Below are 26,077 nucleotides of genomic sequence, written 5' to 3' on the forward strand. Positions count from 1 at the left end.
CCTCCTTGTCCTCTGGCCGGGAGGTCAGCCTGCAGCCAAAATTTCACTCCATAATCCTTTATTGACACTTGAATCTTGGGTGTTGTCATTCCTTGTGAAATATGCTAATAACAAGAATACAGCGGCAACACTAACAGGTAGAACCTTCCTCTTGTCTGAGTAAAGGTCTTAACAAAAAAATAGTCAAATCTGGGTCCTTGTTAGGATTTGCTGTAACCTGAGGCTGACAAAAGTATCGTATGTTGTGCCTTTGTCGTAATAAAACATGCATTTCCCTGCCTGAAAGGCCTTACATTAATATAAACTGCGGACCACCAGATCAGAGAGGCTACGTGCTATACAAGCACAAAAGCAATTGAAGAATTGCATATACTGTATATATAGCACAGACGATCTTGCTGATGATGTCTGCTTTGATCTTTTTTAGGATGACAGCCAAGACACGCTGTTTGCGAAGATCACACCTTTACCTCAGACTTATGCAACACAAGCCAACTCAAGTCATCAGCACATTTAATGAAACCTACAGGAAGTGGTATTACAATTTTAATATAATCCAGGAGCAATAGCTGCATCGTGCTCTTATATGTGCAATGGAAAAACAAATTAAATGTTTCGCCTTACAGCCAGAAAACCTATGTCAAGCAAGAACAGGTATTTAAGTAGGCTGCAGAGGAACAAGTAAAGGTTTATTTCATGCTGAAAAGAGAAGAAAGTTAACACAACGTTTCGGCTGCATAGCCTTCTTCGAGTGTGGTCTAGAACCACTTCAACCTACTTCTGCTGTGACCCACTATGCCTTTCTCTAAATCTTTTTCCAGACCTCTTCGTCGTTCCTTCTCTTCCTCCCTGGGCTACTTGCCCCCTCTCTTACTAAACCAGCAGTCCGTCTCTTCAAAGCGATCTGTTCCAAGACCGACACCCAAAGAAGGCTCTTAACAAACCTTAATCAACTTATTACTTGTTCCTTTGCAGCCTACGCATGCTGACGCAGCTACCCACCTGAACTGCTTTAAGTGCTGTATGCTGTCCTCAAACAGAAAAGAACTCTCTTTCACACAACTCTTATGTGCACTGGAGACACAAGACATACATCATTCAGTTTAACAGTATTTTTTCGATATTGTCATGAACTATAGCAAATACAATACAAAATAGAGCTCCTAGTATTTTTTCTACAAACATGAACTTGCACTGATTAGGGAAAATAGGTTTTAAAAGAGCAGCAATTATCTGTTAGAATTTGTTGTGACTTTAGTGTTGCTAATTGGATGAGAGATTTCAAACAAAACATCTCAGCAATAGATAACAAACAACAATAAAAACAATGACTTCTCAGCATTCCAACCATTACTTATAGAAAATGTAATAACTCTTGTGCCTGCCAGATATTGTTTTGTTGTAAATGTAATCCACAGAGCTTTCAAATATCTTTAATTGTATAAAACGTATAAATTATGTATTGAACTTTGCAGGAATTTTTGTATTAAGAATATAGTCCGTAATGCAAGCCTATTGTTTCTCTACAGAGTAAAGATAAGGCCTGTGGCTCTGCCATTGCGCTGTAAAATTCTCACCTGTGCTGCTCAGTTATAGTGTTTACAGCAGTGCGCACACCTCTCCAATATCATAGCAACCAGCCGTTGTCAAATTGTCACCTACCCTGGAGCACATGTGAAAGGGGGTGAGAAAAAACACAGGCAAAGAAACAAGTATCCACACATTTATTTCAAGAGCCATTGTGTGCATAAAGTGTCCCAGCGAGCCAGAGTCTTGCCCAGCAAGCACAGGTGCAACGTGCCTCAGAAACACTCCCTTTCTGTTAAAGTCACACACAGAGCAAACACAGCGGATTGCAGGGAGTCCGGGCTCCTGGACCCTACTGAACGGGGCACTGTGGCACAAGGAGCTGGGAAAAACACCCTTTTTTGAAAAAGGTTACGGGTGAAAAGAGACTTGCCATTGTACTGTAACTAAGAAAGCATGAGCTGATAGGCAGTGAGCTGCAGAAAACCCTTTATCAGGAGATAACGAGGCTGTTTAGTCTGTTGCCCAGAGCTGAAAGAACATTCGTATTTACACTGCAGTCCTGTGCCTTAAAACCATACAACATCGAAATGAAAAGCAGTGCTTAAAACCATTTATTTTTTTTACATCTGTTTACTGGCTGCTCTCACCTTGGATTCTAGCTGTGAATGCAACCTCCCGTAAGTATTTTAAGATTTTTAAATATAGTCGATATTTACTTACTGCTCAGTTACTAAGTTAGCACACTTTAGACTTCATGCTCTCTCATGCACACAAGGTGTTATAGGAAACTAGTGGTAAAAAAGACCAGCTAAGTGATCGACTGCTAGAACTCAAGCCATTGAGAGTTCAAGGGGATGACAACCAGTAGACTCTTCAGCCCTGCAGAAGCAGTAGGGAATCAGTGGGCTAAGGTGTGAACTGGCTGAGAGCATTTCTGAGCGCAAAACTGGATGTGTGCACCTCCCTCAGGAAAAAGCTGCATGCATTTGTTAACTTGCTCATTGTTATTGCAAATACAGGTTTGAATCTGCGATTCAGAGGTTTTCCCACAACAAGGTTCTCCTCTGAGGTCTCTCTTCACAGCACTGGTCAGGCCCAGCCTCTCTGAGCTGCTGAGATCTGATGAGACCATTATGCTGACGATTGAAAAGATTCACACATAGCTCATTCTGTTTTATTAGTCTTTCTTATTAAGCAATGTATGAGAAAAAGAAAAGCTCACTTTACCTCGCAACATTACAGGGTACTGTGATGTCTGCAACGCATAACAATAGCTAAGGGAAGTGAGCTGAAGTATTTATTCATACCGTAGGAATGCTAAGCTATGAGTGAGGTTATCACATTGAGTAGGTACTGCTTTGTGGCTGTCTTGTTAGTGTGTTGTATGATTTTCTTTAAATAGCAGTTTGAGTTTTTACAACTTCTTTGTCAAAGCCTGAAGGTGACATGAGTACTTAAAGTCTACTACCACAACATGTTTCCTTCTGAGTGAAACGAAAATTAAATAACAGTCTATGTCACAAAGAGCCGATATACAAAACACCCTCTAGAAAGACGAAATACACATAAATTAGAGAAGTGCATCCTATTGCTGTTAATTGTACAGTTGTGAATATAAATATTTGATTGAAAAAAGAAAGATTGAAACAGATCAAAAAAGTAATTCATTTATTTTGTGTTTGTATCTGATGTGCAGTGAAAATGACCACAAAAGACATTATAACAGACTGCACTGCACAGTCAAAAAGAGAGCCAGATACCAGATACTATGTCTTGGGCAAACAAGACCTTTTGCTCATATTTTTGGCCACAAGTTATTCATAGAATTCTTGAGCAGAGAGACGGATCTTCCTGTGAGGACACATTCTCTTCCAGACCCTTTGGCACAGATGGTAACCATATCATCTTCCTGAAACAAATTGTCAGACAGGCTTTTTTTACATGTCTTGTTTTCAAAGGCTTCCTCATATCTTTTTTTAGAGACGACTCAGAAGAACATCTTCTCCTTCCTATGAGATTGAGCAACACTTTCTGCCCTTACAGTTTCAAAATCCAGACTGAAGACTGCTATGCCAGTCTAATAGGAGGAAAAATAGATTCCAGGCTCTACAGGAGACCTTTTCTAATTTTAATTCATCATGATAACATGTTAAAGAATACGCCAAGGATCTTTTTTCCTTCAGGACTGAAACACGAGACCTTCTAATAACATTTTCCTTTCAAAGCTAAAGGAACATTTTCTAAGTCCCTGTTCAAGTGCATAAGGAACGTTTGAAAATTATTTGAGGTATGCAAGTGGTAAAACTCAAGTCAAAAGGGTAAAGCTTCAGATAAACTGATTTTTACATGAATGTAAAAAACTTCCATCGTTCATGTAAATATCCATTTGTCTTGAGCTGCTTATACCTCCCAGAGAACCACCTCATAACTTGGATTTGAATTCCTGTTTCCTGCTCTACTGTGCTTGAATAAGCATTAAAAAGTAAACTAAACAGCACTTTTAAACATTGTTTGTATTACATTACTACACAATGAAAATGCCTAGGTTTTACATCAATAGCTCATTGCACACATAATGTTATTTACACTTTAAATACTGTACAGATGGGCTCAATGATTGTTTGAGTGGTATTGTTCACTTTGCATAACAAAATATTGAGTCAATAATTATATATTACTCAATGTGATTTCAGAAACACACCAGGTGCTCATTGTTTCGTATTTGAGTTGGCTAAAATTACCAAAATGAGTTGATTAAGAATCTCGTTCAAAAAGATGTGCAAGAACCGTGAAATATGCAACAGGTGATGTGTTCTGCTTCAAAATAGCAGAATACTCCAGAGAACCCAGAAAACTATTCTATCTACCTGACACATCTGCGTAATTGTATTCAGACAGAAACACAAAAGCTGTGTCCAGTGAGTCAGAGACAACCTCAGGTGGAGGCAGAGAGAGACACATTTTTTGCGCATGCCTGTCCTACACAGATATACAGTTGTGCCATATTTTTTCCATTTATTTATAATGGTCTCTGGAATGGTATTCAATGCCTTGGAAATTTTCTTATGTGCTTCCCCTGATTGGTCCTTTTCAATAACCCTATTACGGATGTTCCTTGGTCTTTATGATGTAGGTTTTGCTGGGAGCTGTATTAATCAACTGTGGGACCTCCGAGAGACAGGTGTATTTAACCTGAACTCCTGAGAAACACCTTAATAGCACACAGGTGGACTCCATTCAGCTAATTCTGTGACTTCTAAAGATAACTGTTAGCACCAGAGCCTATTTAGATGTGTCATAGCAAAGGGGTCAATACTTAAGCAATCAATTCTTTTCGGCTTTATATTTATAACTAATTTAAGGGGATCTGTAGATTTTGTTTTCTTTTAGTTTTTAGAGTTTTTTGTTTTGATCAAGTTAAAAAATCCCAATTAATCCCAGTTATGATTCCATATTGTAACACAATCAAATGATCAAATGTGAAAACGTTTTGATGGCCACTGAACATTATTCCAGCCAACCAGTGGAACAGTGAAAGTGTTCTGATGTATGGAGAAAACCCCTTAAACAAGAAAACATACTTTGGTGCACATTGAGAGCCACCTTTCTGCTTAGAGGCACTTTGACAATCCTTGAGCAAACAGTTTTACCATTCCTGTAAGTCCAAACGAACACCTGGATGACCAATAGATCAACAGCAGAACTGCTGATGCATAGGAAGAATAGAGGAACCTCTCACAGCTGTCTATACAAAGGCCAGGATTGTGTTAATAATACCGATGGTGGTGACACCTGACACTGTCTTTGTAATGTCATAATGCCTCTGTCACATTTCCTGCTGAAAGTTCTCATGATTCTTTGATCTGTACAGTATGTATGTGTATTTCCTTAGATTTTGTAAGCAATACTTTTTAAACCTGTTGGTTCTGAGTGTTTCTTTTATTTTATTAGTATGAAATTATCTAACCCACTTGTCTTTAGCTGAACAATACTGAACGTTCTCAATGTTTGTTGTGTTTTTGCTTTTTTTTTGGTTTAGGCATTCAAAATATGAATTTCACTCATCCTAGACACAAGTGCAACGGGATTAACGAGGAACTTAAAATTCTTTATGGTTTGCTCTTTATCCCTGCCATTATTTTAAACTGCTTGGCAGGGTGGGTTTCTTTTCAGATTCACACCAGTTCAACTTTTATCTTGTACCTGAAAAACCTGATCACTGCTGACTTCATAATGACCTTGACCATTTTAACGAGAGCCATCAACGAGTCTGGGTTCGGACAGAGGCATCTGGAGGAATTTGCGTGTCGATTCTCCGACATCCTTTTTTACTTCTCTATGTACATCATTATCATCTTCCTCGGGTTGATCAGTCTGGACCGATACTTTAAAATCGTGAGGCCCTTTGGAAAAATACTGGGCCAGAACGTAACCTTTGGAAAAGTCTTGACAGCTTTCATCTGGATTTCATTTTTCTGCACAACAGCACTTCCCAATATGATTCTGACCAATAAGAAGTCTAATGTAACGGCATCAAGTTGCATATCACTCAAGGGTAAGCCTGGGATTCTTTGGCAAAACATTGTCATCACTCTGTGCGAAACAACTTTTTGGGCTGCCTGCATTTTGATTGTATGCAGCTACATATTTATCAGCAGGAAGGTTTATGAGTCGTACAAGAGATCCCAGAGCTCTAACGAAATGAACAGTAGAAAAACGAAGGCGAGGGTGTTCATCGTCATAGTTGTTTTCTTCATCTGCTTTGTGCCGTATCACCTGGTCAGAGTGCCGTACAGCATACAGCAGACTGATCCAGGCAAGGTGTGCACAGACCATGCCTGGACGATTGCGAAAGAAATGTCAGTTTGGCTGTCTGCAACAAGCACATGTTTTGACCCGCTGATATATGTATTCCTGTGCAAACCCTTCAGAAACAGATTATGCGAAATCTGGAGATGTAATAAGGTTATGGCTATCTCATAACATGGATGTCATGCATAGGCTTGAATAGATTTCCTGTACATATTAAAAAGGATTTAAGAACACCGAAATGACTGGAACCATTTTAGCCATCTGGATTTTAGGGAAAAAATAAATTCCATTGCATGTCTCCTGCGTTTGAGCAAAGACACTAGAGAACATAAAAAAATAAGTTTTAGATTACTTAACATCTATTATCAGCTTATTGATGAAACGTCTGACTATTATGAATTCGCAGGGAATGGTGAAAACAATGATGTGAATTCTTGGTTTTCAACATCTTTTATCTTGTATATTGTTCTGTATATTTTATGTGAAGGTTTTTCATCGTCTCTAACCTGAATTTATAAATGCCTTCATTATTTACTTGTTGTGAATACTTTCACTGCTGGTCAATACATGATAATAATGAGGTAAAACTGAAGCAGAGAACAGGGCGATCTGCTGACATATAAGACAACATAAGAGCTCTATTGCTTTGAGTGGAGTGTCCAGAAAAGCGCTATATAAGTGTAAGCAATTAGTAGTAGTAGTAGTAGTAGTAGTAGTATTGATCTAAATTATTAACTATATAAAAAGGAAATGAAAAGGAGAAATATGGAGGAGGCTGTTTCTTTAAATAGTAGTAATGATGGAAATGCAATTGTGAAAGTCTTTATTTCCTTTTATTATAAGAAGATTCATTGCAATGAGTGCTTCTGGGAAATTCTGAACCTTTGGTTACGCCAAATCCCCAGGATTGGTAAACTATTTAATGAGCACATTAATGAGTATTTAATGAGTAACTATTTAATGAGTATTTACTCCAGTCTGCTTAGAAGTATTGCATGTTACCTTCTTTATTATAAGTTAGAGACAGAGTTGACTTTTGAAACGATTTACTGTTTTTCCAAGTTCTTCTTACTTGTGGTATTTTTCTAAATTAGACTATGCATTTTGACCCCATTTATGAATTAAGGTCATAATGGTTTTTCATTCACAAACTAAAAATATTATTTAAATTTTGTTCAAACCCCTGTGATCATTATAATATTGCAGGCAATTGACATGAGGAAAAAAGAAAGGACAAAATGTCAATAAGACTGCCACAGGCTTCACCTAAATTAAGTTAGTCAGAATTATTGACTGGGATTGGATCTCTAGGACATCTGTAATATTATAGATATTGTATGTACTTTTTAGATGCTGTTCATTTGCCAAATAATAACTTTAACAAATGAGTCTGCTACAATATGAATCTTATTATTAAAAGGACTATATCTTTATTATAATTCAGGATCCTGAAATCTTGGTATCGTGAGATCAGAAAATGTATCAACGTATCTGGGACTTATAACAATCTTTGGGATTACTTTACTAATTTCCAATTCTCTGTAATAAACATTTGTTGAAAAAATGTAAACAGAGGACAACATTGAAGAATTTTTCATGTTTATTTTAACTGGGAACACAAGAATTTGTTTAGAAGTTTCATAGTCCGTTCCAACCTTTCAATTAATTTCCCCGGAACAAAAATAATGTGGTGTACAACTTCTGTTTCTTCAAATTTCAAACCCTCAAATGGTGATAATTCAGCGCCTGAACAGAAAAATGGTGCTGAATACTCACATACAGTAGTGAACTGTTGTCTAATGTAACATCCTCTTAGTTGTCCTACCAGAGCAGAAGGAGATAATCGGTCTGAAAATAAACAGTCCCTGTGCTGTTTCCAGCTTTGGTATAGCACGACTGGTAGGTAGAAGGGCACATGTGAAAAACAGAGATCACTCTTCTGGAGTCCCAACAAGCCCTGGCGGTTTATTTTGCAAACCTTTCCAACGGACAATATCTTCTTGACGAAAACAAACATCTCCAGTTACTGTATGTTTGCTCTTCTGAATGATCGGTGCTGTCGTTGAACCTGGAATATAGTTCCAACGAGTTGTGCCTTTTCAGGAGCAACATAATCGCTGACCGATTTGAGATGTCCCGTGTTTCTTGTTGTGCCCTGTGGTGCCCAGGGCCCTCCATGTCGGCTGACAACGACTTTTTATTCCAGCAAAGAAAACAGAGGAGCAGGTCTGATCTGAAGGTTTACAGTGTCAAATCAGATGGTCTTTTTCCAAGGATACTAAGACTCGTTATGGCATTCCTTGGCTAACGTGTGAAGATAAGGCCTTGATGTCTCCTTTTCTTTTGTGCCACATTCCTTGTTCAAATGATTTTTATTTCTATAAGATGGTGTAACTGTTTGTTTTTGGCTGTAATGTTCAAGGCAGGTGTGTCAGTGTTTTGATGTGTGGTCATGTCAGTACAGGATGTCATGGATTCAACAAGGTGAGGGGATCGGGAGAAGAGGATTTCCAGTTGGGGTCTCTTCTCTTCATTTTGGGGGTTTCTTTTGTTACTGTTTGGGATAGGGGAAGTCTATAGTACTGTTTTAAAAGAAATGTTAAGAGTTTTATTTCCATCGGTTTTATTTTTTCTCTTCCTTCTTCAGCTGCACATTCAAATCATTAGCTATTCCTCTTTGACCAATGAATAATGTCTGTTTTTTCAATAATGACAATAATGTCCGTCATTGAAAGCACGCAGACTTAATTTTTAAAATGTTATAACCACATATACTAACTGTTTAGATTTATTCAGAAAGAGAAAAACAGATGTCACCATTAGACAGGGGGGTCACCTTTGAAACACCAGATATGTCTGTTAATTGTAATAAATATCACATGTCAACCTGCAGAGAACAAAACAAAGGGGGGCTTTAATAATTGTACTGCAGGTTAATTTTCATCTTGCATCTGCTGATGTTCCCCACCTCTGCCACAACGGCTCGGATGATCAGCTCATCCTTTGATCACACATCTTTTGATCAGTTCAGTGGGAATCTATGGTCAATTCTAGATCCTATGGGTTCAAAATCAGGGTTGATTAATATGGTTAAACTTCTTTTTACCACTTTGGCAATGGTGACAGGCACATGTTCACGCATGTCAGCAATAATCACTTTCCCTTGTTTGTTTACCCCGTCTTTGGAGCCACTATCTCAAGCTAGTTCAGGTGGGGAGCTGCGTCAGTATGCGTAGGCTGCAAAGGAACAAGTAATAGGTTTATTCCAAGCTGAAAAGAGAAGAAAGAAAACACAGCATTTCGGCCAAGCAGCCTATCACTATCCAGTCTGTATCCCGTTTCCCTTTTAACAATGCTCGGCATTGCATATCACCCTGGTCTGATGATATATTGTCACATGTAGGCGGTGTAACCCATTTCCTGCCTCATCTGCTAACTATTAGCAATGATTTAGTATTCTGTCAGAGTATACTGTAAAATTAATTTGTCCAAGTATTTCTTTCTTTAAATATTGCCGTGGAGAAAATAAGCTTGCCTCCAACTGGTGAGACACTTCAGGCACCTAACTACTGAGTTTCTCTGTTCTCTATCTGATATCACAGTGAATACGTTCAGTAATGTTCTTAAACGGATACACACTGACCTGAACAGATGGGCACATAAGAACAGTGAATGTATTTTCATGCCTTCTATGCTTTTAGGGTCCATGGAGAGATTGCATACTCAAATTTCTAAATCTGTATGGAAAGTGAAATGACTACAGTCTAAGTTCTCCATTCAGCCACACGAAAGATCTTTGGGGGGGGGGGCAGTTTTGCCTGACTTTTCTATTTCTCCTTTGTTTTGCAATCACTCCTGTGTCTTAGCTCGTGCTTGCAGTAGGTCTCGTGTCTGTATAGATCTCTACATCAGGATTTAATTTACTCTAGTGTTCCCCTTAGACACTATAGATTGATTTTTGGCCCAGAACCTATGCACATAATTAAACCTTGGAATCCGGTGGAAAACTTCAAGAAATCTCAGAAGACAAAGCCATCTCACTTTCCTAATTTCCATTACCACAAATTATTTAGTAGTAATTCTTTTTCCTCTCGTAAAGGGATTGCATTCTAGGACAGAGAGTATTTTGAAAGTGGACGGTCTTTGCTCATTCCAGGATTTCCAGTCTAAACAGAGCTTCCTGGCTGTTGTTCCTTTTGGTACTAACTTTAGTTTCCATTCTGCAGTTCTGGCCTATGACTTTCCACGGGGGGTGACCGTCTACACACCCAATTATCCATAACCTGGCCGATTCCAGGGATAATGCAAAATTTTGCAGATGTTTCATACAGTCCTTCCGCAATTGTTACTATATGGAATGAGGATGTGAATGTTACAGGGATGTCCTGGGACATTAAGGACAGGACAAGTGCATTGAAAGTGAATGGACGGTAATCTGGTACAATAAAAGTTTAACAACTGATCACACAAAATCATGGGTTTCTGATATTCAGGGTATGGCTGTTACACAGTCTTGCAGATATACAGTACATAATAATGCATGTTATCATTGGTTCGTATTACACTATCAAGTATTATTATATTTCACAAAAATCCAGCAGCAGGCAAAGTGCAGCAGTGAAAGTCATCGGTGTTGCTTTATAAGAGTGTGCACATTTGTTAGATATCCCACACAGGCAAACGCCTCATTATAAAGAGGGTTTTCTGATCCTTATGCCCTTAGCCAGCTGCATCTAAAATGTTTGCCGCAGTTTCAGAGCCAAGTCTAGACGCTCCTAGCAAATATGTTGTTCTGCGCCTTGTGTATTTCGATATTTGATATATGTAAAAAAATTGGTTTACAAAGGCGGTGTGTGTCTCTATGTTTGTTTCTCAAATGCGTTATCAGCCATTTCCTAGTAAAACAGCAATAAACAAATCATGCCGACTCATGCATAAATTATGAGACTCCACAAGTGTTTAAAGCTTACAAAACACAATGGATAGCAAGTATTTTTTCTACATCATTAAATTTAACTCATCCTGAACACCTAGCAGGAATTGCTTTTCATCAGCAACAGAGAGACTGCAATTGTCTTTTAAAAATGTATTGTGAGAAACATGTCTGTCAAACTCAGTCGACACAAGATGAAACACCTGTCTCTCCTCTTGGTCATATTTGTTGCCTACAGCTGGCTTATTAGATGTGTAAACAGCAACCATTCATTCAAAAGGTAAAATTACTTGCAGCTTGTTTGACATCAGCCTTTTGGACATCACTTGAAGGTAAAGGCAAACCTTTTGTGGAGCTGGATGTTATATATTATGTACTGTATATGTTATACATGCATATCTGAGATATCTGAGAACATGTAAGGCAAATCTTTTTGTATACTGTACTGTTAAGATGAAATTGTCATTTTAGCTATTTAATATACAATATTCCTCTGTGGTATGTGTATGATTGATGCATGAAAGTGATTTAGCAGTGTCTGCTAGCTGAATATACTGTATATATATATATGTGCATGTCCTGCATCTTATATTTTAATATATTACACAAAGATTTAATATATTGCACAAAGAATTATAATATATTGTACAAAGAACCATGTATAAAATATACCGTTCATCTAATATTAAAGAAATTTAAAATAGTTATACAATTGCAAATGTAATCAAATAAAACAGCTTTTAAAATGGAGCATCCGTAAAGAAAAAGAGCAGACATTGCTTTCATTGTCTAATTTTAAAATGGCAAAAACAAAAAATAATTCTGGGACAAGGTTTTTCCTTTTTAAAAGAAATGATTTATTCTGACAGTCTGGCAGACTGAATAATAGCACTGAAACTAATTTATGTGGAAAAACATTTCAGAAAACATGTAAATTGGATTTTGCAAAGATGTTATTGATATATCAACATGGTCATGACAACTGTGATGACTTTGCAGACTGAAAAAGTTTCAGGTTTCTCTAAAAAAATATGCTTTTATCAGCCTTGGCTGAAAAAAATGAGCCATACACTAGGAGCTGAGGAATATTAAATTAATGTTACCAGTTAAGGTTTTGTGAAAAACAGAGTTGATATCGCTGCATGAAAAATGGGCCTTGATGCATTTTAAATTAAGTTTGAACTGTATTTTTTTTTGCTTCTTTTCCCAATTGGCATATTGAGTATTCCCTGAATCATCCTGAAATCTTAGAAGAGAATCTAATTTGCTGGAACCAGGTATTCAACATTCTAATTTCAAACAAAAGCATACAGTGTCTCTGTCAAAGTCATCATTAGGTAATTACTATTTTTTATTATTATTTAATTATTTACTATTTTATTATTCACAGAAGGTGCTGTTCTTCTGATGAGATGTAAAACCAAGGTCCTGACTCTCTGTGGTCATTAAAAATCCCAAGGTGTTTCTCGAAAAGAGTAGGGCTGTTACCCTGGCGTCCTGAATAAATTTTCCATTGGCCATCTCTGAACTGGCTTCATCACTCTGCTCTCCTCCCCACTGAGAGCTGGTGTGTGGGGAGAGGACTGGAGCATCATCCAGGTGGGGCTGCACACTTGTGGTGGTGGAGGGGAGTCCCCATTACTTGTAAAGCACTTTAAGTGGAGTGTCCAGAAAAGCACCATAAAAGTGTAAGCAATTAATATTACCAGTCCAGAACCCTGACCACTGCTGGACTCTGGCTCATCTCAGCAGGTGGTAGTTGTTCTTAGATCTTAGATGTGGGGACAGGAGAGAGAGAGAGATCACTTTATTTAAAGAGAGAAGATTGTTTTTGTTGAACTGATGTTCACAGAATTATTCGTATATGTCATCACCCCTGATTTCCCTACAGTAAGTGGTAACGAACTCTTGGGCACCCTCTCTGTCCCTCCCACCTCGAATCTCCATGACAGAAATGACACTGACCATAGGCACTTCCCTCTTCAAATCTGGGCAAAATAACTTTCTTCTTTGTTTACCAGGATATAAGAAGCAGAACAATCGCCATCTCCTATCACTTTTATATTAGCATGCGTTTGCTCACTCCTTAAGGACAACTAGGAAATAAAAAATGCTGATTTCTGAAATCAACTCTCATACGCTTCACAAATCTAGGTTCTATTAACCTGCAAACTGCAGACGAGAAAATCAATACAGTATTTCTCAACAATCGTTGATGCTTTCCACAGCCACAAAACATTCTGCCGAGGAAAGTGAAGTGAGTAAATCAAATATTTTATTGTTCTGTACCGTCCTTATTGCTGTGGATGAGATATTCATTTTCTCACGTGATTTATTCTGCCTTCAGGACTGTTTAGATAAGGCAGTGTTACTGCCGGTTGAGTTTTTAGTAGAAGTGAAGAGGATATTACAAAATCGCTTAGAGGTTTAAGCAAGAATGCATTGTTCTGGTACAAATCGTGGATGAATTTAGTCAATGATACTGTTAGTAATCGTTCCATCATTATGGACATCCTATAAAATTTGTATTTTGTGGTTCACCATTCTTTGTTTCTAATGTATTGACAAAAATTTTAACAACTAATTTAACAATCAAATGAACCGATGAAGTGAATAGAAATTGATTGCCAAGTCAAATTGCTTAGTGGAATTACAATTTCACTTTGCTATTTGATTTTGGGCAATACTTGTTTCACTATATCAGTTAACTATGATGTATGTCTTATGATGCTTTTCAACAAAACAGAACAAACTGAAATATTTAGAAAAATAAGATTAAGTTAGCATATGTCTACCGCAACATTGGAAATCTACTGCGGTGGCCAACTGTTTCTTATTAAAAGACAAATAGTGGGGTGTATTATCCCATTCCCTTCTGCAGGGCCGTGCCAGGGTTGTATATCCCAAAAATCTGAATCCCATTAAGATTATCAGTATAGTCATAAGAACTTTTTTAAAAAAATTTTTGTAAATGAACAGAAAGTTTTTTTTTCAGTTTGACCATTTTTTTCCTTTGATGCAAAACAGGTTGAGCCCATGGAAGTCACCGAAAGTCCTGGAGACATTTACAACATCAGCAACTCAACTCAGCTAAGCATCAACTGCTCAAGGGACAGCGCAGTGAGCAGAGTTGTGTTCCCCGTGCTCTACACTGTGCTCTTCATCCTGGGGTTGTTCCTCAACAGCCTGGCCGTCTGGGTGTTCTTCCAGATCCCCAGCAAATCCAACTTCATCGTCTATCTGAAAAACATTGTGGTAGCCGATGTGATCATGACTCTGACTTTCCCCTTCAAGATTTTGCGCGACTCCAAGCTGGGTCCATCATACCTCAAAGTCTTTGTCTGCCAAGTGTCCTCCGTCGTGTTTTACTTCACGATGTACATCAGCATCATCTTTTTCGGATTAATAAGCATTGACCGCTACCAGAAAACTATAAATCCATTCGACAGGGCAAAACCTCTGAACCTGGTCGGCGTGAAGCTCCTGTCAGGGGCGATCTGGCTCGTCATGTTCTCGATATCACTGCCCAACATGATTCTGACGAAGAAGAGGCACGAATCTCGCTCTTTCAAGTGTGCTGACCTCAAAACAGAGTTTGGCTTGACCTGGCATGAAGTGGTTAACTACACCTGTCAGATCATTTTCTGGGGCAATTTAACGATAGTAACGTTTTGCTACATTTTAATAGCGAAAGAGCTGTACAAGTCCTACGCCAGAACCAGAAGCTCAAACCAGAAAGGGAGGATGACCATGAAAGTCAACGTGTTTCTCGTCCTAGTGGTGTTTTTCATCTGCTTCGCGCCTTTCCACTTTGCCAGAGTGCCCTACACCATGAGTCAGACCACGCTCTTCCGGTGTTCCCTGGAGACTGCTCTGTTTCACCTGAAGGAAACCACTCTCTGGCTGTCTTCCCTCAACTCCCTCCTCGACCCTCTCATCTACTTCTTCCTGTGCAGTTCCTTCAGAGCCTCGCTCTTCAAAACGCTGAACTTATCCACCGTTTCAAGGCCCAGTGTCGGGACTGCGGAGCAGAGGCATGACACTGAAAACACTCATTTGGGAGATTCTAATGTGTAGAAGTGATTGACTGATGTCACTGTGTTCTGTACATTACAATACAAGATACTGTAGCTTGTGCTAACTCTGTTAACATGCATCACAGTAAAGAAGAACACGTATGTTTGTTTGTAATCTGTCATTGTGATGTGAATTCCATCTAATGTTCAACATCTAATTAAACTAAATTGAGAGTGTTTTTTTTTGTTAAGTTTAAGTTTTAAATTTAGATAAGAAGTACTGTATGTGTACCTCAATTCAGAGGCTTGCATGTGAAGCACCGTGTTCTGTTATCGCTATTCCAAACATTATCGTCTTGCACAATGTCAAACTAACTGCATGCAAAGTTATCATATTAGGTGATAGACTAGGCATCAGCGTGCAATCGTCAGCACACAGTCTGTCTTGTCATTAGAGACCATGGAGCACAGCCCCCTCCAGAAAGAAAGAGATGGAAGAGAAAAAACGGACACTGAAAACTAGACAATGTCAAGTTTCACATTTTGTACTAAATAAAGTTCAGCAAAATGTGGATGGTAGTACCTGGGGTAAATAATAATACAAATTTTATTTTATACAACACCTTTAATTAAAAGTAACTTCACAAAGTGCTTTACAGTAAGAGGAGAAGAGGTAACAAAGTTAGCACAATTAAAAACGATAATTGAATAGAATAGAATGCAGAAGAAGATGCAGACGAAGACACAGATACTCAAGATACTGATCTGTTCACTCAGGATTTACATACCCCTGGAAAAAGGGCGTTGCAGTAATCAAAAAATGAAACTGTTGACCAGTCTTTTGGCAACATTCAGAGACAACTTTGGATGTAGTGTGGTGATATTTCTGACTTGGAAGAATGATGTTTTTACAATATTTTGCACTGGGGGGTTAAATGTCAACCTGGATCAAATATCACTCCCAGGTTCTTCCATTTAAATTGAAATTCAGTGCAGTGCTCTTCACAGATAGGTTGTCTCGTCTTGAATGGTCTTGGATGGATCTCCCAGTTTTGGACTCTGGACCGCGCCCCAGATTCCCACTTTGGACTGTCTGGACCTGTTTGCCCTTGCCACGCCCCCGAGCCCCAGATCACCGTCATCATGCACCCCTCTCTGTCTTCCCGTCCTATCCTGCTGTACCTTCCTCAGATTTCCTTGTCCACTTACTTTCGGATTATACCGTCTGCACAGGGTCCTGAACTACTTTTGCATTACACAGCTTTCACATGATCAAAATCACTTTTTGTGCATGTTGTTCGCGTACTTTTTATACCTACAAAATAATGCTTTATTAATACAAAATAATGTTTTATCTTCCCTTGAAAAGAAAAACAGAACAGGAAGTTGTGCTGCAAACCTCTTGTCAAATCTTGTCAGTTACTTAGCAACCAGTGAGTTAACCCCCCTGTGCAGTGATACAGTATGTCATAATCCCCAGATATTAACACTGGAGGTCTAGCACTGGAGAGTAACTTTTCTCCTTTGGCAGTTAATAAAAACTTTAAATAATAATAATTAGCTCTTTGATCTCTTGATTATTCTAAAGGAAAAAGAAAACAGCCTGCACATTTAATAGCGAGCGGTGGGTAAGTATTAATATATTTCTTATTACTCTTGATAGATAAGATACATTGATTCAACAACCCACAGTAACATCCGTTTGCTGCTTTGTATGATTCGGTACAATCTCTACATTGGATTTTAATTGAGTGGGAGGTCTGTAAATAGTTTGGATTTTAATAGCAAAATAATAATAATGATCTTATTAGTGCAATTATTAGTAGTTTAAAAAATGTGGTGTCTCATCAATTCTTTCAACTACTGTGTATACACTTATGCAAATACACACAGTGCATGCATAAGTGCACGTACCATACAATGTATTCCTAAAGCTTTATAAACATTATTTCCAATTAAGATAAATTTACCCATGGCTTGGCAAGTAGATTGAGCACACAAATGAATAAATATGCAAGTAGACTGAAAACCAAGCCTTAATAAACCCTACAATGCAAAAGACACTCAACAATTAGACTGACCGGGACTAGCAATTATTACTAAGCTAATAAACATTAAATTAAATGCCCAGCGATCTTAATATCAAATATTCTATCACTTAATTCAGGACAAATCGAGATAATATTATTTTGGTTTCTACAGTATATATATATACACTCACTGCTTGTCTACTGCTGAAAACAAATAGCAAGGTTAATGCATGACATTACAAGAGTATTCTGAGGTGTTTTCATATAAAAATTGTAATGGAATTGTGCAGAAGGAGAGATTCTAGGGGCAAGTGTGTGAGAAATGAAAAGTCCTGCTAGCTTGAGCATTCAGCATGCATGCAGCTAAAACACTTCTTATTTTCTTCCATAAGCATTGCACAGCCGTTGCACAAAGTATTGACACTGAGGCTGGTGCCTTCCCCTGTTTGTGAAAGAGCACTCCGAAGTACTCTTTTCTGTCATGTTCTTGGTGTTGTAAAGCAACAAAAGGATTATATGAGTCCACCATCTGTGCCGGAAAAATATCTTCTGTTATTTAGCAATTTTTAAAACCTTATCGCAAAATGCACATGTATTACAAAACGTAAACTCATTACAAATCTGTAAGATGCATCTGTGACGTATTTATCTGATTTGTCACACCAATACTGGATTGACAAGAGAACTATGGGCGTTGAAGAAAAGGCAAAGGTCTTGCAAATTATAAGGAACATGCATTGGAACAGTGTATCCCTGCTGCTTTGCTACCAACTACCAAAGAGCTCGAAGGCATTGGGTGAAAACAAAGCAAGCAGACCCTTATTAATAACTGGAGAGGTGCAGTGAAACCCCATGGAAATAGTGATCACATATCGGTTAAAGCATAGGTGTTGAAAGCTGCAAAATAAAGCTACATAACACCTCCTGGAATTCTTCTCGGCCTCATTGGAAAAAATAATGTCAGCACGCATAAAGTAAAAATGAGTTGATTCACCCATTGACCTACATTTTGAGATTTTGGTGCTGATGGCTCCTATTATCCTAAAAAATTATTTATCCTCCCGATTACAATCATTTTTCTCCCAATTATGCACAATTGGAATTTCTTGGATCTTCAATGCACAACCATGAAGGATATAGCCTATGTAGTTTCTTGTTAACCTGAATGACTTCTTATGCTTTTGTTAAAAATGATGACGTTTTGTACCTTTGTAGGCAAAGGGCTGCATGACCTTGTCTTTGGCAAGGGAGTTTTCTTATGCTTTTGTTTCATTTAAAATGAGACTTCTTATCACTTTTTAAAACTAAAACTACTTTTGTTTTGAAACTCTGTTAATCGGCTTTAACATTGATTATATTGTTGGATGTCTTAGCTCAGTCTCTTTTAATGGCCTCATTAAAACATGCTCTCCTGCTGTATAGTATCAGAGGTGCCAGACTGGCCTGGGCCAGACTTTATTTCTCTCTAGTGTCTCCCGTTAAACCATCATCATCATTATCAACAACAACCTTATTTTGTTTGACCGCCTATCTAAATATTTTTGGCTTCTAGCACATTTGATTGATTCTACAAGAAACAGGGCTTTAGAGACCTTTTTCATACTCCTGATGAGTTAACAGGGCCTCTGAAACCTGCAGCAACAATGGCAAAGCTAAAAGTCAGCTCCAATTTGTATGCTTGATGTGGCGCTGTTTCAAACACAGACACCGCAGGATAACCAGTGCACAGTGGTTGCACGATTCCCCCGCCACCTCACTGTCCCCTTTCCCTCACCCCAAACTCACATTAAAATTCTCCTTTATGCAAAATTCAAAGACCCTCTGGAACGCAGCCTTGCTCTCTGAAGATGTGCTTTCTTGCTGCTGGCTGGTGGAGAGGAAGTGGCTTTATCAGATGTTGGTGTCTGTGCAGGGAAATGAAACTCCCAGAGGAAGACAAAACTAAGTGCTTACTGAGCACAGACAGGTGCTGAGTCATGAACAAGGCAGGGCATGTAGAAAACAAAGCAAGTACAAACTAATAATATATTTTCAAGAAGCACCTTTCATGACAAATTGTCTCAGGTTGTTTGCTCTCAAGTCACCAGCCTTGTCACCTGTAGCTCTCTCCGACTTGAGTGAAACGTTTCAAATTTTGATTCCTGTTAAACCTGTTCCCTTCTTCCTCTGAGCCCTGAAAGATGTATGAAGCTTGTAAGATCCCAGTCTAAGGAGAGATCTCTTTAGTGGCCATATACAATTTCCTGTATTAGGAATTTGTCTTTGCACAGACCCCAGCTCGCTCTCCATGAGACACACAGACAGGGAGAGAAGCTGGGGGCCAGAGCGCAGGGTCAGCCATTTATATGGCACCCCTGGAGTATTTGGGGATAAGGGTCTTGCTCAGGGGCCCACAGGAATAGGATTCCTCTGCCGGCCGCAAGATATGAACTGGTAACCTTCCACCCACAGGCGAAGATCCTTAGCCACAGTGCCACCACTCCGCACTGCACTGCACAGGATGCTAAGGATAAACTGACATAAGCCTGTTTGTCTAAAATAGAGACTAATAAGCAGTGAAATAATTCAAATAGTAAGAGAAATTATTGGAAGAAGTGCTGCAAAGCCTTCCTGTGTAGAAGGAGCAGGGCTGCTAACTAGTGGACAGTTCATGTAAGTGCAACCTCAGTGCCCCTCAAAAAAATGGCCATTTTCCTCCTCTTTAAGCAGTAAAGGCCCTGAAGGACAGAGGGATGTGTCCAGCGAAGGGCTAAGGGGAAATCTTGGGCATCACACTGGTCAAAGTTTGGAAAGAAAACAGACAGAAGAGGTGAACTGCAAACGATTCTCTGAGCCTCAGCTGAGAAACAAATCTGGCTGCTGAAGCAGTTTCTCACCTCTCCACCTGATCTGCTGGAGAGGAATGTCTCCTGCGAGCCAGCAAGGTGGGTCTTGTGCTTTGGGGGTGGGGGACAACGTGGAGGGTCCCCTGGGGGTTGTGGGGGTGAAAAGAACTGTTTTAATGCATGCAGTTATCATTGCTAGTTAAAATAGGGACCTCGGCTTTTCCCCGTACAAGATAACAGTACCCTATGATGCCAGAGACAATGTATCATGGAAGGTGTGCAATTAAGCAGACAGACGAAGGGTTAAACACTTCAGAAACCTGCAGTGCAAAGAATCACGCAATGGGAAATTGTCTGAATGCTTTTTTTGTCTCCATGAACAACCAGCAGTTATGTTTACGATGCTTTGTGCTTTCGAATTCGAAGAAGCTGAATTTCTGTAACCATATTTCCCTAAATTTGCATGCTGCCTAATCCTGTACAGTATATTTATGTTGAATGACAAGTCTAAAATGACCGGAATCTCTTTTTTTTCCAAACAGACAAAAGCAAACCAGTAAATCATGCCCCCGCATGTCTCAGATCAAGAATGGTTAAGATTGAATGTTTACATTTCAAAATAATTCCACAACAGATGCTTCAAATTGCATAATGGAATTATTTTACTAATACCAGAGGGGATCAATAAACGAAAAACAAGTTTGCTACCCTGTTTTAATAATCTCCAAATCTTGGTAGGTATTCTTTGTTCATTTAATGTTCTGCAGGCTATTTTACCCTCTTTGGTGTTGTTTGAAACTCTAACTTTGAGATCATGAAAAACTGAAGCTTTATGGTGAGGATAAGGTTAACAGTTCAAAGTTCCACTTTCAGATTGACCAGAAAGAACCAATAACATGTTAGTGACTTGCAAGAGGGACAAAAGTCACTTGTGAGCATGGTGACAGTCACTGGAAGGTGACTGAACAACACAATGCATGAAGCAGCAATTACAGCACTGTACAATGCACTGCTGTCCTCTAATCTTTCCGTATTATTGGGCTTGTTATTGTTATTTGTTGTTGTTGTTGTTGTTATATTGTTGTTATTCATTGTTATATTGAGCTTATATTGTTAGTTATTGTTATATTGGGCTTTTCCCAATAACAAACCCATGGTAACAAAAAGCCTTAATCATGTCCTCCTAAAAAAGAAACAAGCTTTTTCTCAAGAGGACACCCAGTTCAGGAAGGAAGTGCAGAGAGAGGTGAAAAGGGGAGATCAGGAAAGCTAAGGAACAGTATAGGGTACAAATAGAGAACACCATGACAACAGGTGACACCAGGATGGCATGGCAGGGCATTGAAATCATGGCCAATATCCTTCAGAAGCGTAGTGGCAGGACTGTACCCTGTTAAATGGTATGGATGGGCAACAGCTGGCCAATGATCTGAATGTGTTTTATACCCGCTTTGAGTTGAAATCTACAACCACCTCAGCTCATATTGCTATTCACCCTGTCTCTGGAGAGGTTTTCTTTAATATTGACACAGCAGAGGTACGTAGACTTTTTAGGAAAATCAATATAAGGAAAAGTGCAGGTCCAGATAATGCATGTGGTAGGGTCCTACAGTCTTGTGCAGATCAGCTTTGCAATATTTTTAGTTTCTTATTCCAGATGTCCTTAAACTTACAGATAATTTCCTCTCTGTGGGAGAAATTCATCAATATTCCTATTCCCTAAAACTGCCCAGCCTAGTGGCCTTAAAAGCTACAGACCGGTTGCCCTCACCTCTCTCCCAATAAAAACTCTTGAGAGAATAGTGAAGCACCACAAAGAGCACACAAGCCCTCATCGACCCCCTGCAGTTTGCACACAGGGACAGGAGGGGAGTAGACGATGCATTACAAACATTAAATCTGGTCTATCAACACCTGGACCAACCAGGGACCTTTGTAAGGATTTTATTTGCTGACTTCTCCTCTGCTTTCAACACAATACAACTTGCAATACAAAATTGCACAGAAACTCTCAAAGTACTTCAATCTGAAAGAGAACCTGAAAATGTGGGTGCTAGACGTCCTACCTAACAGGTCTCAACAGGTCAAATTGGGGAAGTGTTTATCTGACATTCACTATATGTCAACTGGATCACCGCAGGGCTGTGTCTTGTCCCCTCTTCTGTACATTTTGTACACTGATGATTGCATAAGCAAGCACACAGACAGACATCTCATTAAGTTTGCTGACGACACAGCCCTGGTCAGTTTATTAAAGGTCACAGAATACCATCATGGGTCCATTTTAAATTATTTTACTAAGTGGTGCAATGAGTTCTCCCTAAAGTTAAATGTTTCAAAAACAAAGGAACTGGTTATTGATTTGAGGAAAAATACCACACCCCCACTACAATTGATGGTCAGCCTGTTGAAATTGTCGATGACTATAAGTACTTGGGACTGGTCATTGACAAAAACCTAAAATGGGACAAATGTTGTGACTATATATCTATAAAAAAGGCCAACAGAGACTCTTTTCTTGGGAAACTCAGCTGCTTTAAAGTAGATAAAACTATCCTTACACTTTTCTACAAATCATTCATTGAAAGTGTCTTAACATACTGCTTCACTTGTTGGTTTGGTAACATAAGTATCGCTAACTGTAACAGGCTGAGTAGATTAGTGAATATAAGTGGCAAAATAATCAGGAATAATCAAATCAACTTGAGCGTCCTTTACAAACAGAGGGTGACTAAGAAACCCAAAAGCATCAGGGAGTGTGTGCCTCACCCCCTCCATTGCGACTTCACACTTCTCCCATCTTGGAGACACCTCTGTGCTCCCAGTTGCAAACCCAACAGAATCAGGAAATCTTTCATCCCCACTGCAATTACACTCTTAAACAATGCAAAGTAACTACCTTGTCTCTTTTCTCCTGTAACACTACTGTATTCTCTTCCCTTTTGATGATGTGTATTTGTTATTGTGTTGTGTTTGACTGTGCTGCAAAAACAATTTCCCCTAGGGGACAATAAAGCTTGAATTGAATTTAATTGAATTGAATTACTGCTCTGCAGGAATATAATACATTTTGCACTGTGCATCTTTAGAAACTTTAGCAATTGTGTTTTGAATGCAAGGCACCTAGAGTACCAATGCCAGCTAAATAAATTTGAATATCTGTCAATTTTCTCTCTGTCTAAAAAACACACTGGTAGGTTAATTGGCTTCTGGAAAGATTGGCCCCGGTGTGAGTGTGTATGTGCCCTGCACTGGACTGGTGTCCCATCCAAGGTGTACCCTGCCTTGCACCTGTTGCTTGCTAGGATAGACTCGAGCTCCCCTGCCACCCTGAATAAGACGAAGCGCTTAGAAAATGTATGGATGAATGGCATCTTATGCAGACAGCTACTGAGAATAAACATAGGTAAGACCAGTGACTTAAATGGTCTCAATTAAAACTGGTTCCAAATGTTTAGTCATCGAGTTTGAGCCCCCTATAAAACCCACAGAGCTGTAGCTCCCCATGACCAAGGGTAAGGAACAGTGTTTTAAATCCAGATTAGTGGTTTAAAAACATCTGAGGATGTTAAGAAAAGACCCAAATTAAAGAACCCTATACTGTATATTGTTTCCATCAAGTTTGACGTGTTAATAAAGGTGAATTAAATGATGTTTCTATTAAAATCACCTACCTTAGTTAACCCATCTAACGTTTTCAATGTGTGTTCTGCTTTTATTTTTCTAGACGCAAGCCATGAATTCCTCTCAACCTGAAAGCACGTGCTACGAAACTTTTCTTGAGGTCATTCCAGTCCTTTATGGTTTGCTGTTCATCCCTGCCCTTGTTTTAAACTGCTTGGCAGGATGGGTGTCTTTTCAGATTCGGACAGAATCAACTTTTATACTTTATCTGAAAAACCTGATTGTTGTTGACTTCATAATGACCCTGACCATTTTAACAAAAGCCATCAGCAAGTCTAAGTTCGGACAGACACACCTGGTGGTCTTTGCGTGTCGATTCTCTGACATCCTCTTTTACTTCTCTATGTACATCAGTATCATCTTCCTCGGGGTGATCAGTCTGGACCGATACTTTAAAATCGTGAGGCCCTTTGGAAAATTATTGGGCCAGAACTTAACCTATGGAAAATTCTTGACAGCTTTCATCTGGATTTCATTTTTCTGCACAACAGCACTTCCCAATATGATTCTGACCAATAAGAAGTGGAACGGGACTGCAAACTGCATATCACTGAAGGACAGGCCTGGGATTATTTGGCATGAAGTGGTCATCTACATTTGCCAAACAGTTTTTGCAGTTGTCTGTGTTTTGATTGTATTCACCTATGTGTTCATCAGCAGGAAGGTTTATGAGTCGTACAAGAGATCCCAGAGCTGTAATGAGAGGTACAAGAGACAAACAAAGGCGAGGGTGTTCATCGTCATAGTTGTTTTCTTCATCTGCTTTGTGCCGTATCACCTGGTCAGAGTGCCGTTCACTAAAATTCAGGTTGACAAGAACACCACATGCATAGATTATGCATGGTCGTTTTCAAAAGAACTGTCTCTTTGGTTGTCAGCAACCAACACCTGCCTTGATCCATTGATCTACATATTGCTGTGCAAATCTTTCAGAAATAGGGTGTGTGAAATCTTTAGACGTAAAACATTTAATATCTCAAATGATAATGATGACTCAACTCAGTAGTGTTGGTTGGTTTGCAGACACTGATCCAAGAGCATGAGAAAAGCAGGCTATATACTGTACCTACAGAATAGCCAGTGCTAGTTTTCCTGGTCACCATTTCTGACATCCAATCTTGCTGATCAGTAGAAAATTCATTAGGAAAGGCAATGAGTAATTATTAATTAGGCTAGGTAAGGCTGAAGAAGGAAGAGTGCAGGCAGGGGATTTTTCTTGAACAGAGAAATGCTTTTTGTTCACAGAGGGGGCATGGTGGCAGAGTAGTTAATCAGACAGGAACAGGATAAGGACGCCAAATGAGAAAAAAAAGTTTTCATATTTTATTATTAGCAATTGTCGCAACCGAGAAAACATCTTGCTTTGTTACCAAAATAGCTTTTTTAAATTCATACTGCCAATTAAATTTGAAACCCCTGTAAGTAGAATTTGCCAAGAAAATTAAAAAAGACAATGTGTTTTCTGCTTTTTGTATTTTGTATTTTAACTGGATGTGCGGAGGAGTAATGTTTACTGAAGTCTTCTAGTACCTTCGTACAAATCCCTGTGTTATTTGTCCCAGAACATTACCGGGCAAAATATCCTTTTAGACACCTCCAGTAATGCAGTGTGTCAGTGCCCTCCGATAAACAGTGTAAAACAGCTGTGTTTGTATTGACACACTCCACCTTTGAGAATATTAATTATTTTTTAATGATAAATATTGTTGGTTGAACTGTCTATCTGGTGAATTAATTATTTTGAGACACAGATGCACACACTTATTTCTACAACTCCACAGATCTCAAGTGTTCTTCATGTCTAGGTCTGTATACCACTCCAAAGTTCTTTACATAGCCCTTAACCTCCACTCCCAAAACGCCTGAGAGCCTTCGGGAGAAGAAAAAACACATGGTCATACAATGTCACTGACAACTAGTAGCATGGACAGGGCAACCAAACACTTTCAACTTCACAAAGTCTGCTCACCTAAAAAAGACAAGCAGCTAAGACGACAGAACACACTACAGCCCAATCACTTCCCAACACCACGGTTATTGATACGTGAAATAGGATCACTCTGAAAAAAATCTCTTTAGTCCTGATCAGAGGCCTTAGCAAGGGGTCTTCATTCATGTGTCCATAGTCCAGAAGAGTACTCATAAAGAGCTCGTGCCCAGAAAGTCAGGGCACAAGAGGAAGTGTTTATGTGGAGCCAGGAACATTCCAGCCATGTTCTGACCAACACTGTCTGAATGAGCTCCTCA

The 26,077-nt window shown here is 39.0% G+C and overlaps 2 protein-coding genes, 1 long non-coding RNA gene and 1 pseudogene across 9 annotated transcripts; 3 read left to right on the forward strand and 1 right to left on the reverse strand.

The window, feature by feature from the left end:
- Nucleotides 1-2,077: 2,077 nt before the first annotated feature.
- LOC148677312 (P2Y purinoceptor 13 pseudogene) lies at nucleotides 2,078-12,324 on the forward strand (annotated as a pseudogene). Its single transcript, XR_015930522.1, has 2 exons — nucleotides 2,078-2,207; nucleotides 5,570-12,324. The product of XR_015930522.1 is annotated as a P2Y purinoceptor 13 pseudogene (transcript).
- On the forward strand, nucleotides 2,082-15,530 carry LOC148677313 (P2Y purinoceptor 12-like). Of its 2 annotated transcripts, none has more exons than XM_088620368.1 (2): nucleotides 2,082-2,207; nucleotides 14,303-15,530. In XM_088620368.1, exons 1-2 carry the CDS (start codon nucleotides 2,196-2,198, stop codon nucleotides 15,350-15,352), a joined length of 1,062 nt encoding a protein of 353 aa, XP_088476494.1. In that variant the 5' UTR covers nucleotides 2,082-2,195; the 3' UTR covers nucleotides 15,353-15,530. The 2 variants fall into 2 exon arrangements, with proteins under 2 accessions (XP_088476494.1, XP_088476485.1); XM_088620359.1 differs by lacking the exon at nucleotides 2,082-2,207 and adding an exon at nucleotides 13,394-13,532.
- LOC148677314 (uncharacterized) lies at nucleotides 12,109-19,230 on the reverse strand. Its single transcript, XR_015930523.1, has 2 exons — nucleotides 19,107-19,230; nucleotides 12,109-14,515 (listed from the first exon to the last, which is right to left on the reverse strand). It is a non-coding gene; the product is annotated as an uncharacterized LOC148677314 (long non-coding RNA).
- Nucleotides 16,262-25,550, forward strand: LOC148677315 (P2Y purinoceptor 13-like). 5 transcript variants are annotated; one of them, XM_088620380.1, is made up of 4 exons: nucleotides 16,262-16,919; nucleotides 20,028-20,245; nucleotides 20,689-20,880; nucleotides 23,874-25,550. In XM_088620380.1, the coding sequence occupies exon 4, from the start codon at nucleotides 23,883-23,885 to the stop codon at nucleotides 24,834-24,836; it is 954 nt and encodes a 317-aa protein (XP_088476506.1). In that variant the 5' UTR covers nucleotides 16,262-16,919; nucleotides 20,028-20,245; nucleotides 20,689-20,880; nucleotides 23,874-23,882; the 3' UTR covers nucleotides 24,837-25,550. The 5 variants fall into 5 exon arrangements, with proteins under 5 accessions (XP_088476506.1, XP_088476514.1, XP_088476523.1 ...); XM_088620388.1 differs by having other exon boundaries at nucleotides 20,031-20,245; XM_088620397.1 differs by having other exon boundaries at nucleotides 16,262-16,915; nucleotides 20,031-20,245.
- The last annotated feature ends 527 nt before the right edge of the window (nucleotides 25,551-26,077 follow it).

Source organism: Lepisosteus platostomus, chromosome 2, assembly GCF_059453375.1.
Source record: "Lepisosteus platostomus isolate fLepPlt1 chromosome 2, fLepPlt1.hap1, whole genome shotgun sequence".
In the NCBI taxonomy this organism is placed as follows: Eukaryota; Metazoa; Chordata; class Actinopteri; order Semionotiformes; family Lepisosteidae; genus Lepisosteus; species Lepisosteus platostomus.